Genomic DNA, 16,357 nt, shown 5'->3' with positions numbered 1-16,357 from the left:
GATCAGTACAAAAACTCAGTGATGAGGGTCAAAAAGTCAGCAATAATTCCAAACATCTGGTTCAGGGTCAAAGATTATCAATCACGATCAATGGTCAAGATCAAAGATTATAGATGAGAAACAAAGATCATGATCACAGGTCAGCAATTACAAACAAACGTGGGCAATCAAGATGAAGATCCTGATCAGGATCAAAGTTGAATTTTCAGGATGTCATGATTGAGTATCCACAGATATAACTTGGTCCAGATACAGATCATAATACCAATCTGATGGACAAATATATCTATATACTAAGAGAAAACTGTCCAAGCATGTGTATGTGTATATGTCCCTCTCTTGTCTAAACTGCACGTCAGAATTGAGCCAAATGTGGCACACATATATGTTCACATACGGGGAGTGACATAAGCCATTGATGTCCCAATGGGACCTGCTGTGTCATCAGCCAGAACATCATAGAAGCGGCCATTTCCTGCGCCACCTATAAAAGGTGAAATAGACCCCTGCCCCTAAATACAATGAGTCCATCAGATCTACCCTTCCAGTTCAGAATTCTTCAGTTTCCTGTCAAGCCGTGCTTTGCCATGACTATCAACAAGGCTCAGGGACGGACTCTCAAAGCCATTGGCATTATTCTCTCTGAGCCTTCTTTTTGACATGGGATCTTCTATGTGGCAACCTCACAAACTAGAACCCCCTGAGACCGTCTTCGTCATTGCACCAAATAGACAGACAAGAAAAGTGGTGTACCACAAGGTGCTGTAAATGAGCCAGCTTTAGTCGTGCCCTAACAGTTCTCTGGAATCTGGGACAGGTGAGAGGTGAGAACCTTGTTGGTGAAGATGAAGTTTTCATTGAAGTCTCTGAATCAAAGCTGCCCTGGGACAGGTAATCGGCTAGTATTATATAATAGACATGTACTATGTAATGTAATGTTATGTACTTGAGTTAAATTTGGTTTGGGACTATGTTTTAATGAAAGGAGACCGTGCACTTTGAGTTGGAAAAAAAAATAACAGCATAGTTTTACCTGAAAAATAAATGGTGATATGTACATTAGTTCATGTTCGTGTGGAAAAACATTGTGTTTAATTAGTGTTTGAACACATTTCTGATTTCCCCCGCCCCCTTGTGCACTGCAAGAATGTTCATATTGTGGATGCAAGGAGGCAAGAGTGTGTGCTGAGAGGCAACAGGTCGCAGCGTGAGCACTGCTCACTAATTTGGCTGCAATGTAAGAATATAACATAGAGAAGACCAATAACACAGTTATATTTGTCATGCAAGTTGTAGAATTAAATTATTATGCTTCAGTGCAAACATTTAAGTCTCTGGCCAATTCCTTATTTGTGATAGGAAATAATGATATATTTTTTTAATAGAGTACTATTACTGCTAATTGGTCTGTGAAGATGTTAAAGTGGGCTGAACAGTGCGTGGAGTTGTGTTTGTGGTGACATCATTCTGAACTCTTATGGAGCCTCACCTGGTTTGAAGTGAGGCAAGGAGTTCACACCAGGCCAGGTTTCCTCAGACGGGGTGCCAAGGACCTGCAGAATGAGACCAGAAATCATGTTGTGATAAATTGTGGAAAAACCAGATATGATTCACATCCCACTGCTTCCTTCAATGTGAAATTCTCCCTGCTAATGGAAACCTCAGTTTTGTATTTCTGTGTGAGATACTCCTCTGGTACACATTAAGTGATAAGTTACAGTTCCCTGGTTTATTGGAAGCAAATGTATGTTTCCACATGTAGTGAGAATGAGAAACGTAACATCGCATTTTCCTAGACAATGGATCAAACCAACACAACCACTGTAACCATCAATATCAATGTCATCAACCAGCAGACAAAACCACAACTACGGTATACTTACATGAATGAATGCTTATGAACTACAGCACAGACCTCCACTAACACTAGTTTCCAATTCCACAAAAGGTTACCCTGGAAACAAAAATTTCAAGGTGAAAGTCCTGTTAGAGCTAAATTAGATGTGATCAAATATTAGGAGAATGAAACCAGTTCAAGCACTTGAATCAAAGATTTTATTTTTGTGGTGTTGTCAGGTTTTTTTTTCTACTTTTTCAGTTTCTCAAATCTTTATCAGATAATTTTCGTACACTACTGATTAGCTCTGCTACGCACAATGTGCCATTGCTTTTTGGCACTTGGTTTCTGACAAATGACTGGAAGATAGACAAATAGGCGTAAAACTGGAACCTCCATCCAATTTTGGTGGTAAATCCATAACAGAAAAATCAGAGTAACTGACGCACTTTTGACTGAGATATAATGCAAAATGTTCACCAAATGGGCTTTTCAATATTAAATTCAAATATCCACAAAATGCACAATCCGGAACAGATCCAGATTAAACTTTGTCAGGTAATAGTGAGCACCAGTCTGCACCTCACCTTCAAATATGAGAGTGATAGGGGCACATTTGATTAAGATACAATGCAAAATATACATTAAATGGGGTTTTCAATGTTAAATTTAAATGGCCACAAAATCTGTAATCCAGATCAATGTCTGTCAATCGATAAAGGACAGCATCCTACATAACGCTCTCAAATATGAAAGAAATTCAATCTTTTTTGACAGTTATGAATTTTTGAAAAATTTCAATGATAAATATAGGAATTTTTCCCATTTCCAAGATCTTTCCTGACTTTGACCTTTGACCTTGAAAATTAAATAAGTTCTTGTCTATCAGGATGTGAATGTTCAGTTAAAAAAAAAAAATCATAATGATATACAAAAAATTGTGGAATCCAGACTTCTCAAACAAAGAAACAAGCAAACAAACAGGGGAAAACATAACCTCCGCCCAATTCCGTTGGTGGAGACAATGAATCCTGCATATTAAAATAAATAAAAATCATACAATTAGTTCTGCAAAAGAAGTTGATTTCATCCACATCTGTGTGTTGATTTATTAACAAGACTGGTTTGCATCACCTCATAGTCCATGGAGACTCCTGTCTGATCGCATCTGTCAACATGTCCATCAACATTGTGAAAAAGAAAGGACTCAGAGGTGATCCTTGGTGTAATCCCACCTCCACCTTGAATTAATCTGTCATTCCCACTGCGCGTTTGACCGCTGTCTCACTGTCCTTGTACGTCCTGCACTACCCTCACATAATTTCCTGCCACTCCAGACTTCCTCATACAATACCACAACTCTTCTCTTGGCACTAGTAATGGGTGACAGAAATAATATGCGATATAAACGATACAAATTTAAATTCTATTTCATTATCACGGTAATGCATGTTCACAGACTGAAGGTGGCACAAATGCAACAATAAGGATGCCGGTTGCCGTTAATCGCCATACAACCCCTGGCAATAATTATGGAATCACCGGAGGATGTTCATTCAGTTGTTTAATTTTGTAGAAAAAAAGCGGATCATAGACATGACACAAAACTAAAGTCATTTCAAATGGCAACTTTCTGGGAAAAAATATGGACTCACTCAATTATGAGGAATAAATTATGTAATCACCCTGTAAATTTTCATCCCCAAAACTAACACCTGCATCAAATCAGATCACACCTTGGAGAGCTGTTGCACCAAGTGGACTGACATGAATCATGGCTCCAACACGAGAGATGTCAATTGAAACAAAGGAGAGGATTATCAAACTCTTAAAAGAGGGTAAATCATCACGCAATGTTGCAAAAGATGTTGGTTGTTCACAGTCAGCTGTGTCTAAACTAAGCTGTGTCTAAACAGAAAAGCTAAACGAAAGCCATCATTAACACCTAAACAGTAAAAAACAAGGTTACAGTGGGCTAAGGAAAAGCAATCGTGGACTGTGGATGACTGGATGAAAGTTATATTCAGTGATGAATCTCGAATCTGCATTGGGCAAGGTGATGATGCTGGAACTTTTGTTTGGTGCCGTTCCAATGAGATTTATAAAGATGACTGCCTGAAGAGAACATGTAAATTTCCACAGTCATTGATGATATGGGGCTGCATGTCAGGTAAAGGCACTGGGGAGATGGCTGTCATTACATCATCAATAAATGCACAAGTCTACGTTGATATTTTGGACACTTTTCTTATCCCATCAATTGAAAGGATGTTTGGGGATGATGAAATCATTTTTCAAGATGATAATGCATCTTGCCATAGAGCAAAAACTGTGAAAACATTCCTTGCAAAAAGACACATAGGGTCAATGTCATGGCCTGCAAATAGTCCGGATCTTAATCCAATTGAAAATCTTTGGTGGAAGTTGAAGAAAATGGTCCATGACAAGGCTCCAACCTGCAAAGCTGATCTGGCAACAGCAATCAGAGAAAGTTGGAGCCAGATTGATGAAGAGTACTGTTTGTCACTCATTAAGTCCATGCCTCAGAGACTGCAAGCTGTTATAAAGCCAGAGGTGGTGCAACAAAATACTAGTGATGTGTTGGAGCGTTCTTTTGTTTTTCATGATTCCATAATTTTTTCCTCAGAATTGAGTGATTCCATTTTTTCTTCCCCTCTGCTTGGTCTAAAAAAGTAACCGTTACTGACTGCCACAATTTTTTCCCTGATTTCTTATAGTGTTTCTTAAAGCCAGAAAGTTGCCATTTGAAATGACTTTAGTTTTGTGTCATGTCTGTGATCTGCTTTTTTCTACAAAATTAAACAACTGAATGAACATCCTCCGAGGCCGGTGATTCCATAATTTTTGCCAGGGGTTGTAGAACAAGAAGAAGAATGTTGATGATGCAACTGACTCGCGACCTGCGAAAGTTAGAGCCAGGAGTTGTAACATGGCTGAAAGTGAAACGGAGGAACTGGTGAAAAAGACCAGTGTAACTTTCATTATTTGGACGTGGTTTGGATTTAAGCCGCTTGACGAGCAGCAGAAAACTATACTCTGTAGAGTGTGTGGGCAACATGTCTGGCTACGAGGTAACACAACTACTAATGATGGAGAAAATGAAGTTTTTGAACCACTGAATCAATATGAAGCAATTGTGCTCAAATGGTTTAGTGTTGTGAAGCATTTGATACAATTAAATATGGTGACATCTGCTGGCCAATCTTTAACATAGCACTTGCATGGAACAACAAAGGGCAAGATGTCATGAAACAGGCACTGTTATGCATGTTAAATAATAAAGGTTCTAAGTACATCTTGAAATTTTTGACTACATTTTCATTTAAAGACATTAATAATATACGAGGTCTGTCCGTAAAGTATCGTACCTTTTTATTTTTTTCAAAAACTATATGGATTTCATTCATATGTTTTTACGTCAGACATGCTTGAACCCTCGTGCGCATGCGTGAGTTTTTCCACGCCTGTCGGTGACGTCATTCGCCTGTGAGCACGCCTTGTGGAAGGAGTGGTCCCGCCCCCTTGTCGGATTTTCATTGTCTGGAAATGGCGGAATGAAAAGGACTTTTTTTTCCATCAGAATTTTTTCAGAAGCTGTTAGAGACTGGCACCTGGAAACCATTCGAAAAATTTATCTGGCTTTCAGTGAAAATTTTACGGGCTTCACAGAGAATAAGGACTTTAACTACAGGTTTAAGGACCCCTTTAAAGGACGGTCGGTGCGCCGCGCTGCGAGCTGCGACGATGCGGCACAAACCACTGGATCATTTCTAAGCGGCTCTGTGGATACGAGACCGTCGTGTGCTCTTTCTCTGGTTATCACAAGACCTGGACATCAGCCATTTTCCGGCAGATTTCACTTTTAACAAGAGATTTTGTCATGGAAAGCCACGCGGAGGCTTCGCGCGTCATGACCGATTCGCTGATGAAGCGAGACAAAGGAACACCTCCGTTTCGGAGTGTTAGAGGACAAGTTTGGACATGTCCAGCTCTCCACAAGTTCTTTTAAACTCACTCGACTGGTAAGCACTGAAAGCTGACATAGGCATGTCCCAACTTGCCAGTCTCTAACAGCTTCTGAAAAAATTCTGATGGAAAAAAAGTCCTTTTCATTCCGCCATTTCCAGACAATGAAAATCCGACAAGGGGGCGGGACCACTCCTTCCACAAGGCGTGCTCACAGGCGAATGACGTCACCGACAAGCGTGGAAAAACTCACGCATGCGCACGAGGGTTCAAGCATGTCTGACGTAAAAACATATGAATGAAATCCATATAGTTTTTGAAAAAAATAAAAAGGTACGATACTTTACGGACAGACCTCGTATTTGCATTATAATGTGATTGTGACATCATAAAATACTGTATGTAATAGAAATATAAATTGAGAAATGCTTTTGTAACTAGGGAATGATGTGAAAATTGCTGGCATATGAAGATAGATTTTGTTCAGCTTGTAAAGAGTTGGATAAACAGCAGTTTAGCTGTTAGGCTTTCCTTAGGGTCTATGTAAACTGTTCTGAAATAGTTCTATTATAATTTATATGGCGTGATATATATCGTTATCGCAAAAGGCTGCAATGCATAGTGCAATATGGATTTTAGGCCATATTGCCCATCTCTACTTGGCACCCTGTAATAAGCGTTCTCTAAATCCACCAGTACACAATGTAACTCCTTCTGGCCTTCTCTATACTTCTTCATCAGCACTCTCAGAGCAAACAATGCACCTGTAGTGCTCTTTCTCTGCATGAAACCATACTGCTGCTCACAGATCGTCACCTGTTTTCTAAGCCTCTTTTCTACTACTCTTTCCTATAACTTCATGCTGTGGCTGATCATCTTGCTGGCCTCTATAGTTACTGCAGCTGTGCAAATCAAACTTGTTTTTAAAAATAGGAACCAACATGCTTCGTCTCCACTCCTCAGGCATCCTCTTACTTTCAAAGATTTTTTGAAAGAATTTGGTTACAAACTCCACTAGATATTTCCATGCCACCAATGGAATGTTATCTGGACCGACTGCTTTTCCACTCTTCATCCTCTTCATAGCTGTCCTCACTTCATCCTTACTAATGTCTTGCACTTCTTCATTTGCTCTCTCCACATCACCCAACCTTTTCTCTCATTTTCCCTTTTTTCTGCTTTGGCCATACTAACAATAACAATTTGACAAATAAAACAAAGTATAATAACAAAGCATTGTCACACATGCAAACAGAGAAGATGCAGCTTGGCAGCCAATTACTCATAAAGTCCAGTGGTCATATTACTGTAATGAACTGTCCAAACAGTTGAGCAGTAAAGTCCATGGGTATGTGAAATAGAACACATTTAGAATCATCAGTTGACAGTTATAATCCTGGGAACCTCGTTGTGTCAGTAAATCTTTTGTGATGAAATACCTGAGATAACAAACTGATCAGCTTCTGTACTGAAGAGGCCAACAGGTCTGGTTATATGGATTTTGTATAACAGAAATGTATTTGAACGTGTGAGTAAGTGTTTGCACAACCAGCTTGTCATTTTTTAAACTTTCCACTGTAAAATGAGCACATAAGGATGAACTTGAAGTTGTGGTTAACTTAGATTCACCGACCTTAGTTGCTAGTTAAGCTAGCAACCATTGGAAGATGTTGCATAAACATCATCCCCAAAATCAAATCACGCATCCCCAGTGCCAAACCCTACGACAGCAAAATGACACCCTCCAGTCAAGAGGGACAAAAGACAATTATCTGAATGATAGAAAGTAATAAATACATCCAATGGGTTTATACAAACATTCCACTGCTTTTGAAACAGCACTGATTAGTGTTAATCTTTCTTATGGAGGCTGAGTTCTCATGCACACAGTCTGGGTTTACGATGAGGAAACACAGAGGAGCGGACATGCCTTCTACGTGATCCATCACTGCTCGCCAGCATAATAGTTTCCAGACTGCGCACTCGTCTCTGATCTCCAGCACATTTGTACTGAAGAGCTGCTGCCCGTTAGGATATGATTCATGAAAATACTGGGTGGGGGTGTCTTGTAGGATCACTGGGTTAAATGTGTTGGAGATTGCTCAGAGGACAATAGAATCAGAAGCAATGATGGTCATAAGACGCTGGAGAAGTGCATTTTTACTCAAGGCCACTGGGTATTACGAAGACCTGCTGTCCGTCCATCTGTCCGTGTGTCTGCATACAGCATAAGTTCAGTTCTATTACTGCCACAGTCTTCAAATTCACAGGGAACATTCTTGGACACAGATCTTGGACAATTTCGAAGATGGCTAACCTTGACTTATTTTAAGAGGTGTTTTAAGACATTAAAATGTCACATTCTGTACCTAATTTTGTGGCATGATCTTGCGGAAATTAGCGCGCGAGCGTGGTGACGTCGCTTCCTGCTATCGCTAGGTGCTAACTTCGCTTCGTTTTTTGGCTAGAAATAACACCTTCTCATGTATTAAGTAAAAGCTAGCGAGAAATAAACACTTCTAAAACTGAAGACGCTGTGTTTGTAACCTGATAACACCTCTGGAAGGATTTACAAAACATTTAGCGGACGTTAGTGTGGTAACATCACAGGTTGGTAGCAAAACTCTGTTCCATTTGTGTGTAAATATATGCTCTTTGTCATATATTAAGTAAAAGCGAGCAATAAATAAACACTTCTAAAACTTTTTAGAACGTAATAATACCTCTGAAGTGATTTAAAAGACATTTAGCAGTCACAGTCTGGTTGCTAGCTGCAAACTCAGTTTTTGGAACCTAATAATTACTTAATCAACTGCAAATTATACAGAATACAATGCTCATACAGTCGAGGGTATTTTAGCATTGTGGTATTTTTACATATTCTAATCTTGTTAAAAACAGATACTAACTGTAATGTATTAGAGTACGAATTATTCTTACACATCCGTTAAACAGTGGAAGCTTTGTTGACCACCAGACCTAGGCTGTGGAAATAAGGAAAGTGTCAATTTCATTTTAAATGATATGAGACTTCAAAATCACATATACTGTATGTAAAGACCAGAGTTGCAAAATTTTTTATTGTGTGAATCACATACATACAATTACAATTAAATGTGATATGTCTAGCAGAAAATTAGGTTTCAAAATATAAAATAAAAGAGCATAAATACACGACTGATAAATCTGTTTAACAGTAATTTATTAATATGCAGAGAATTTGTCAATTGCCATAGTGGGCCAAAACAAAGGGAGTATGGACTTAACGTGGCCCACGGGCCTCACAACTGGCAGTGTTGGTTAGGAGAGACAGAGAGAGAGAGATGGAAGAAGCCTCCTTCCCCTTAATTTGAGTTTGAGTTTGTGGGTGAAATTCCCCTTGATTTGAGTTTGACAGCACTGCTGCTGTTAAAAAATTAGACTATAACAGCTGATCTCTCTGATGGAGTAAATGTCTGAGCTGAAACCAGGGCTTTGAATGAGAATTTGTTTCCCGTCTGCTTAATTCTGAACATAAACGGTATTTAATGTTTCCGGTTTGGGGTTCAACTCAAAAACTGATGTTCCCAAACCAGTTAGAAAAAAAAAAAAAAAAAAAAAAAAATATATATATATATATATATATATATATATATATATATATCATTCCCAAAGCAGTAAATAAAAACTGAAAACACTATATATGCCAGACCTGTATGTGACGCTATAACACTCCCACGAACCACTGGTACCATTGATTGGCGCTGCAGCAAAAGCTACAGTCTTCATGAGACCATTCAAACAGTCCGACTGTTTTAAACATTAAAGCTATTCAAACACTAAGTAAATATAAAGTCTGAATCTGACCTGTTATTTCATTTCAGTCAGATTCATCGTCACAGCCTGACGATAAGATGTTCATGTTTTGGAAAACGACGTCTGGGAAATACTTCAATTCCTTATCATTGTAATTACTGAAGAAACATAGTCCCCCAGCATTTTTCTGCTCCAGGTGTATTTCTTAGCCTGAACTAGAGAACTCCAGCACTTTGTCCCATCAACAAGAAAAAAGTTATTTTAAAAGTTGAAACATATCCCTGCCAGCATTCAACCATCTGATGTATATGTAAATATGTAAATAAATCCCATTTGATCCAGCAAGGCGAAAAACAAAACAAAAACAACAAAAACAAAAAGCACAATTATGACATGAAAAAATGCAGTATCTTTAAAGAAGTCCCTCAATGTTTGTCTGCTCCAGGTGAGTTTCTCAGCATGACACCCAGGACCCCCCCCCAACAACAACCAAAATAAACAACAGACGGAAGTGAACTTCATGAGTCTTCTTCTTCTTCTGTTGATTTTATTGGGGGTTTGCAAACTGACACAGTGCATTACTGCCACCAGCTTTTTGGGTGTAGAGTATTAATGGAGTTTGACGTCCTCACCGTGCAATTGCAAACAGAAAACTTTTCAAAAAAGAAAAAAAAATAACATTATTAACCGGTTACCATTATGTTAAACAAACAGTTCTGTTCTGAAACATAAAAAATATATAAAGTTCCTGGTTTCCTTTTTGTTACAAGCAAAACACCAAACGTTGGTGGTTTTCCTTTTCCATCTTATGAACTGGTTCAAAGCCTTGGCTGAAACATTCTGTTTCACTGAGCCCATCCACTGCGTACGTAGCAGTTTTGCTGACTCTTGTGAACTAAGTAAGCAACCACAGCTTCAAATGGAAGGTCAGTTATAGCATGTTAAGAATATATTAATTTGAAACCAATGACTTGATGTAGGCAGGAGTTTGCTGGAGGGTGAATTCCACTATAACACTGATATTAAACAAACAATGTCATTCAATGCATTGGAGAAAAGAGTAACTGTGCATGTTAAAAAACAAAAACAAAATCCAGTACAACTGAATGACGCAATGCAATTTTTTAAGCGACTGGTAAAAAAAACAAAAAAAACAAGGAGAAATTCACAGACTGCAAGCAGACTTGGCAACTCTGGTGCTTTGCTTAACCATCTACCTCAGCCCTTTGCTTTTCTTCCACAGTGAAATCGATACAAGCGTCTTTCTGCTGACGTGTGTGAAGGTCTGACTTGAGTTTTAGAACACGAGCACTGTGAAACAATCAGAAAATAATGGTTTATGTCAGATTTATTGCCTTTCTGTGCAGAAACAGCCTGTGTGTCTGAGTGATGAGAATAGCTGTGCATAATCCTTCATCAATCCACACAGTAAAATCACCAGTGTTAAATTAACACTGCCACTGTACATATGGTCCTACTCTGACCAGAGTGGGACCATATGTTCACTGTTCACTGTCAGTGCTAGTTTTACACTGGTGAATTTACTATGCAGCCTCCACTAATCCTCCAGCAGGTGGCAGACATGTCCACGGGATACAACAGAGGCAAACAAAGCTGCTGTTTTTATTGCTCTTACAGTGCAACCGAAAAGTATTCATGACACTTTACTTCTTCCACAGAATGTTACACTAATTTTTTTTGTTTTTTTTTTGCAAGTTTATTAAAAAAAAAAACTCCTAAAACTAAGACACCACGTGCACGTTAGTATTCACACCCTTTGCTCAATACTTTGTTGATGCACATTTGGCAGCAATTACACTCAGGTCTTCTTGAATATGATGCCACAAGCTTGGCGCACCTATCTTTGGGCAGTTTTGCCCATTCCTCTTTTCAGCACCTCTCAAGCTCCATTAGGTTGGATGGGGAGTATAAGTGCACAGCCATTTTCAGATCTTTCCAGAGCTGTTAAATCATATTCAAGTCTGGGCCACTCAAGGACAGAGTTGTCCTGAAGTCACTCCTTTGAATGTCTTGGCTGTGTGCTCAGGATCATTGACCTGTTGAAAGATGAACCGTCACCCCGGTCTGAGGTCAAGAACACTCTGGAGAAGGTTTTCATCCAGGATGTCTCTGTACATTGCTGCATTCCCTCAATCCTGACTAGTCTCCCAGTTCCTGCCACTGCAAAACATCACCACAGCATGATGCTGCCACCACCATGCTTCACTGTAGGGATGGTATTGGCTAGGTGATGAGCTGTGCCTGGTTTCCTCTAAACATGATGCCTGGCACTAATGCCAAAGAGTTCAATCTTTGTCTCATGAGCCCAGATAATTTGGTTTCTTGTGGCATGAGAATCCTTCAGGTGCCTTTTGACAAACTTCAGGCAGGCTGCCATGTGCATCTTACTAAGGAGTGGTTTCCGTCTGGCCAGTCGACCATTCAGGCCTGATTGGTGGATAGCTGCAGAGATGGTTGTCTTCCAGGAGGTTCTCTCTCCACAGAGGAATGCTGGAGCTCTGACAGAGTGACCATTGGGTTATTGGTCACCTCCCTGACTAAGGTCCTTCTCCCATGATTGCTTGTTTTAGATGGGTGGCCAGCTCTATGAAGAATCCTCGTGGAGCCGAAGGTCTTCCATTTAGAGATGATGGAGGCCACTGTGCTCATTGGGACCTTCAAAGCAGCAGAAATGTTTCTGTTCCCTTCCCCAGATTTCTGCCTCAAGACAAGCCTGTCTTGGAGTTCTACAGACAATTCCTTTGACTTCATGCTTGGTTTGTGCTCTGACATGCACTGTCAACTGTGGGACCTTATATGTAGACAGTTGTGTGTCTTTCCAAATCATGTCCAATAAACTGAATTTAGTCCAGGTGGACTCCAATTAAGCTGCAGAAACATCTCAAGGATGATCAGTGGAAACAGGACACACCTGGGTTCAATTTTGAGCTTCATGGCAAAGGCTGTGAATACTTAAGTACATGTGATTTCTTAGTTTTTTATTTTTAATACAGTTGCAAAAAAACTTTTTTTCACATTGTTGTTATGGGGTATTGTGTGTAGAATTTTGAGGAAAAAATTTAATCCATTTTGAAATAAGCCTAACATAAGAAAATGTAGAAAAGGTGAAGCGCTGTGAATACTTTATAGGTGCACGGGAAGTGCTGATCCAGATCTGAACAAGAAAACAAGCTCAAGAAGACCACATTGGAAATTATGTTTTAGAGTTTATATCTTGTCCTCTGTAAATTATTTGTATGTGAATTTACATGTACCAATTTTTTATAGATTTATTTATTTTTACTAAATTAAAACCAAACCAAACTAATCAAGGTCAGTGCCCTCTGAACTCAAGCAAGAGGGTTGTGAGATTAATTTACATCCCAAACATCTTGTACCTGTAACAGTTTGGTGTTGAGAATTCACTCCCTAAGGTCGATGGACACAATGATAGAGATATGGAGAGGCTTGCACTCTTACAGAGGCAAAAGCGGACTTCCCCTAATGTAGCAGGAGGTGTTAATAATACAATGCATAATAACTCCTCCATTTAATATAACAATTAAATTGTCTGGGTTTGGATGAGTCAGATGACAATTAAAGAACTTTCGCTTTCAAGTACTCTCACACAGACGGCATGTTTGGCAATTACAGACATGTAGCACTCGCCACTATCTGCCACAAGCACATCACACAATGCCACACTGTTGAGGGCACTCGCCAGGATGTGGCTAGTGTTTTGGTGATGCTCAAAACACTTGCCGTATAACTCCATTCAACATGCAGTCATTCCTGACATACCATACACAAGACATGCACGTGCCACGCACACACAGTCTGTGTGGCTGTTCAGACAACCGGGTGCTTGCTTGAATATCTGTTGGAGATCAGTTATCCAGTCATCCAACATTAAGAAATGGAAAAGGTATGATGGGATTAATCAGTTGCAGTCAGTTGACCGGCTTTCATGGCTGTGACTGCAAAAACTGTGCATTAGACATGTTTTTTTTAAAGCACCCACAACCACCCAAGCTGTCATGATAGCCAATCTACACCACCTGACCTGCAAAAATATGCACTGATTCATGACCCAAATCTAATCTGACCCATTAATAAAAGAAAAAGAAAAAAGAAAATCTGTCTATGTTGATGGAATACACACCATTTATTTAGAATATGTTTTCTTTTTTAATCAACATTTTAACAAGGACAGACAGTGTTATGAACAACAAGGATGTGCACAATGACTGTACTCACTGTACTTATGCTGCATTCACATGTTGGCTGAAAGAGCAGACAGCAAAGCCGATGTTTTATCTTTAATGAATAGGAAAGACTGACAGAGCCACCTCATTTTAATCAGTTACTGTAAATGTGAATAATTTCTGTGATATTACAGAAAGGAATTAACCTGTAACCTCACAAAAAGTTCACTTTGATGAACGGTGGGACATGATGCCCACTGGACTTTAATAATACCTTGACAGTTCCATGATCTCTATTTTGCATTTTTGAGAATTCTTTGCTAAACTTTGTTTACTGTATTTCCTTGATTAATAACCCGGGCGTTTATTTTTTCCAACCATGTGCAAACACGTTGCCTAAATGAAGCAGGCTCGTATTCAAGGCAGGCAAGTACTAACTAAATGCAGCTTGCTGCCTGCTCTGTAATTTATAAGTGTCATGCATATCCCTGGGTGTGGCGAACCAAAGACAATTGTTTTACATCTGTCATGCAGGGTCCTGCTCAGTTGTCTCAAACTGATTCCAGAAACGGCCCAGAGGGTGCAGGTTTTCTTTGTAACCACCCACAACACCAGTTGATTTCACTAATTAACGTCACTTTGAGCAGATGCAATCAATTAATCAGTGAAATCAACTGGTGGAGTTGGTGATGACAAAGAAAACTTCCACCCTCTTGGCCCTTTCTGGAATCAGTTTGATACCTCTGGTCTAGATGGATGTTGTCAATAGGATGGTGAGCAATCAATGCAGTGCTACATCAAAACAATGCCAGTGCGCCACCTATCGTTGTTCCTCTGCAGCTGACACTGTAGCATGCTGTTTCATCGTAGCGGTGTAAGGTATCACTTTGCAGCACCCTTATAAAAAGAAGGACTTGATCACATGTAAACCTTTTTAATCCACATATAACACAAATTAGTGTCATTACACCGGAACCTAAAAACTATACACAAAGCCTTACAAGATTCCTTAATATAACACTGAGAAAAATACTAAAATCTGTTGTATCTTCCGACGAAATAAATTATTGTCCATACTGTTAACAATGAAAAGACCGCACCTCATGTCGTCACCTATAGTCTGCCGCTACAGATGGCAGGAACTCTGCTCTGATGGCCACTATGAAGTTTTTTTTTTACCACCTCCGTGAACGCAGCATAAATGCAGACAATATCAAGCAGCGCAGCGTACACCCTGTGTGAGAGGCAGAGGGGACGAGAAGATGGAAGCATTCATATCTTAGGCTGTTGTATGTCATTTAGAGAGTGTGTAATATATCTGTAAATTATTAATTGGTTCATGGGAACTCTGATTTGTCCCTTTTTGACCAGCTCTGCCTCCACCCGCAATGTCTTCTCACCAAGCTAAGCTGCACTTGACCCACAGATGCCCAAAGCTTATGGATTTATCAGTACATTACTACTCTGCATATAGCAAGACTTGGCTGCTGCGTCACTAGTAAGCTACATGGCACAACTGCACAGAAAAAAGACATGCAAATGAATCTTTTTTTTTTCTTTTGGAAAATTGTGTTGTTTGATTTCCTGTTTTCTGCTTCTTCAGCTTTGCAAAACTTTGCAAAAAACCTTGTAACTGTTAGAATGGCCTAAGCAGTGGGTCACCCCTTTGATTCTGGTCTGCTTGAAGTTTCTTCCTTAATATCTTCTGAGGGAGTTTTGCCAGTGTGCTTGCTCTAGGGGTTGGTAAGGGAAGACCTTACTTGTGTGAAGCGCCTTGAGGCAGCTTTGTTGTGATTTGGAACTGTATGAATGTAATAAAGTTAAGTGAATTTAAACTGAATTGTTGAAAACACAACATAAAATCTCAGACTCAGTTTGCAAGAAGTCCTGCAGATGACTGTAGTCAAGATTCCTGTTGCTGTCTTTATTTCTGGAGAACTTGATTACAACATTATACTTGTAATTAAAAATAAGATGATCACATGTGAAAGAAAAAAATATGTCGTCCCTTATCATAAAATAACCAGCTAACAAGACATCATCCATTTGATTGCCGAGATGTTAACATACATGCATGTGTAAATGATAATAATAATAATAATAATAATAATAATAATAATAATAAAAAACTGTTGTTGCTGTTCTGCCACCTTTTACCAATATAATGAATTGTAATGTTTTGTTTTCAGGGGTAATCTGTGAGGTTCCCAAGTCTTCCCAATTTATTCATATTGACAGAGGTGCTGCAAGAACACGGAGCTCCAGCAGAGGGCAGTAGAGCATTGTGAAAATTTTATTCTGAGCTTTCTGTTAAAAACACAATGTGAAGCTCTGCCTCTTTCCAGATTGTTCACTATTACATTAAAACATTCATTTTATTTGTTGTATGTAACATACACGATGTTATTGTTGGTGTTATAGTAAAAATGCATGTGTATAAACAGTATGTACATGTATGTGTGCATGTACTTTAGTTGAGAGATCTGTTAATTCCACAGGGTGTAAAGTGTCACCATTAAGTAAAGTGTACAGT

The 16,357-nt window shown here is 39.2% G+C and overlaps 1 protein-coding gene across 3 annotated transcripts in view; it reads right to left on the bottom strand.

Moving 5' to 3' along the window:
* The window catches only part of cdk14 (cyclin-dependent kinase 14), a 715,009-nt gene that overhangs the window by 229,219 nt on the left and 469,433 nt on the right, over positions 1–16,357 (bottom strand). For all 3 annotated transcript variants that reach the window (XM_034173976.1, XM_034173975.1, XM_034173977.1), the window contains one exon: positions 1,490–1,553. In XM_034173976.1, the coding sequence (XP_034029867.1) occupies positions 1,490–1,553 (64 nt within the window). The remainder of the gene's footprint in view (positions 1–1,489; positions 1,554–16,357) is intronic.

The sequence above is a fragment of the Thalassophryne amazonica genome, chromosome 7, assembly GCF_902500255.1.
Source record: "Thalassophryne amazonica chromosome 7, fThaAma1.1, whole genome shotgun sequence".
NCBI lineage: Eukaryota > Metazoa > Chordata > Actinopteri > Batrachoidiformes > Batrachoididae > Thalassophryne > Thalassophryne amazonica.
Note: the sequence above shows the minus strand (reverse complement) of the source record. Positions and strands in the feature narration are given on the sequence as shown.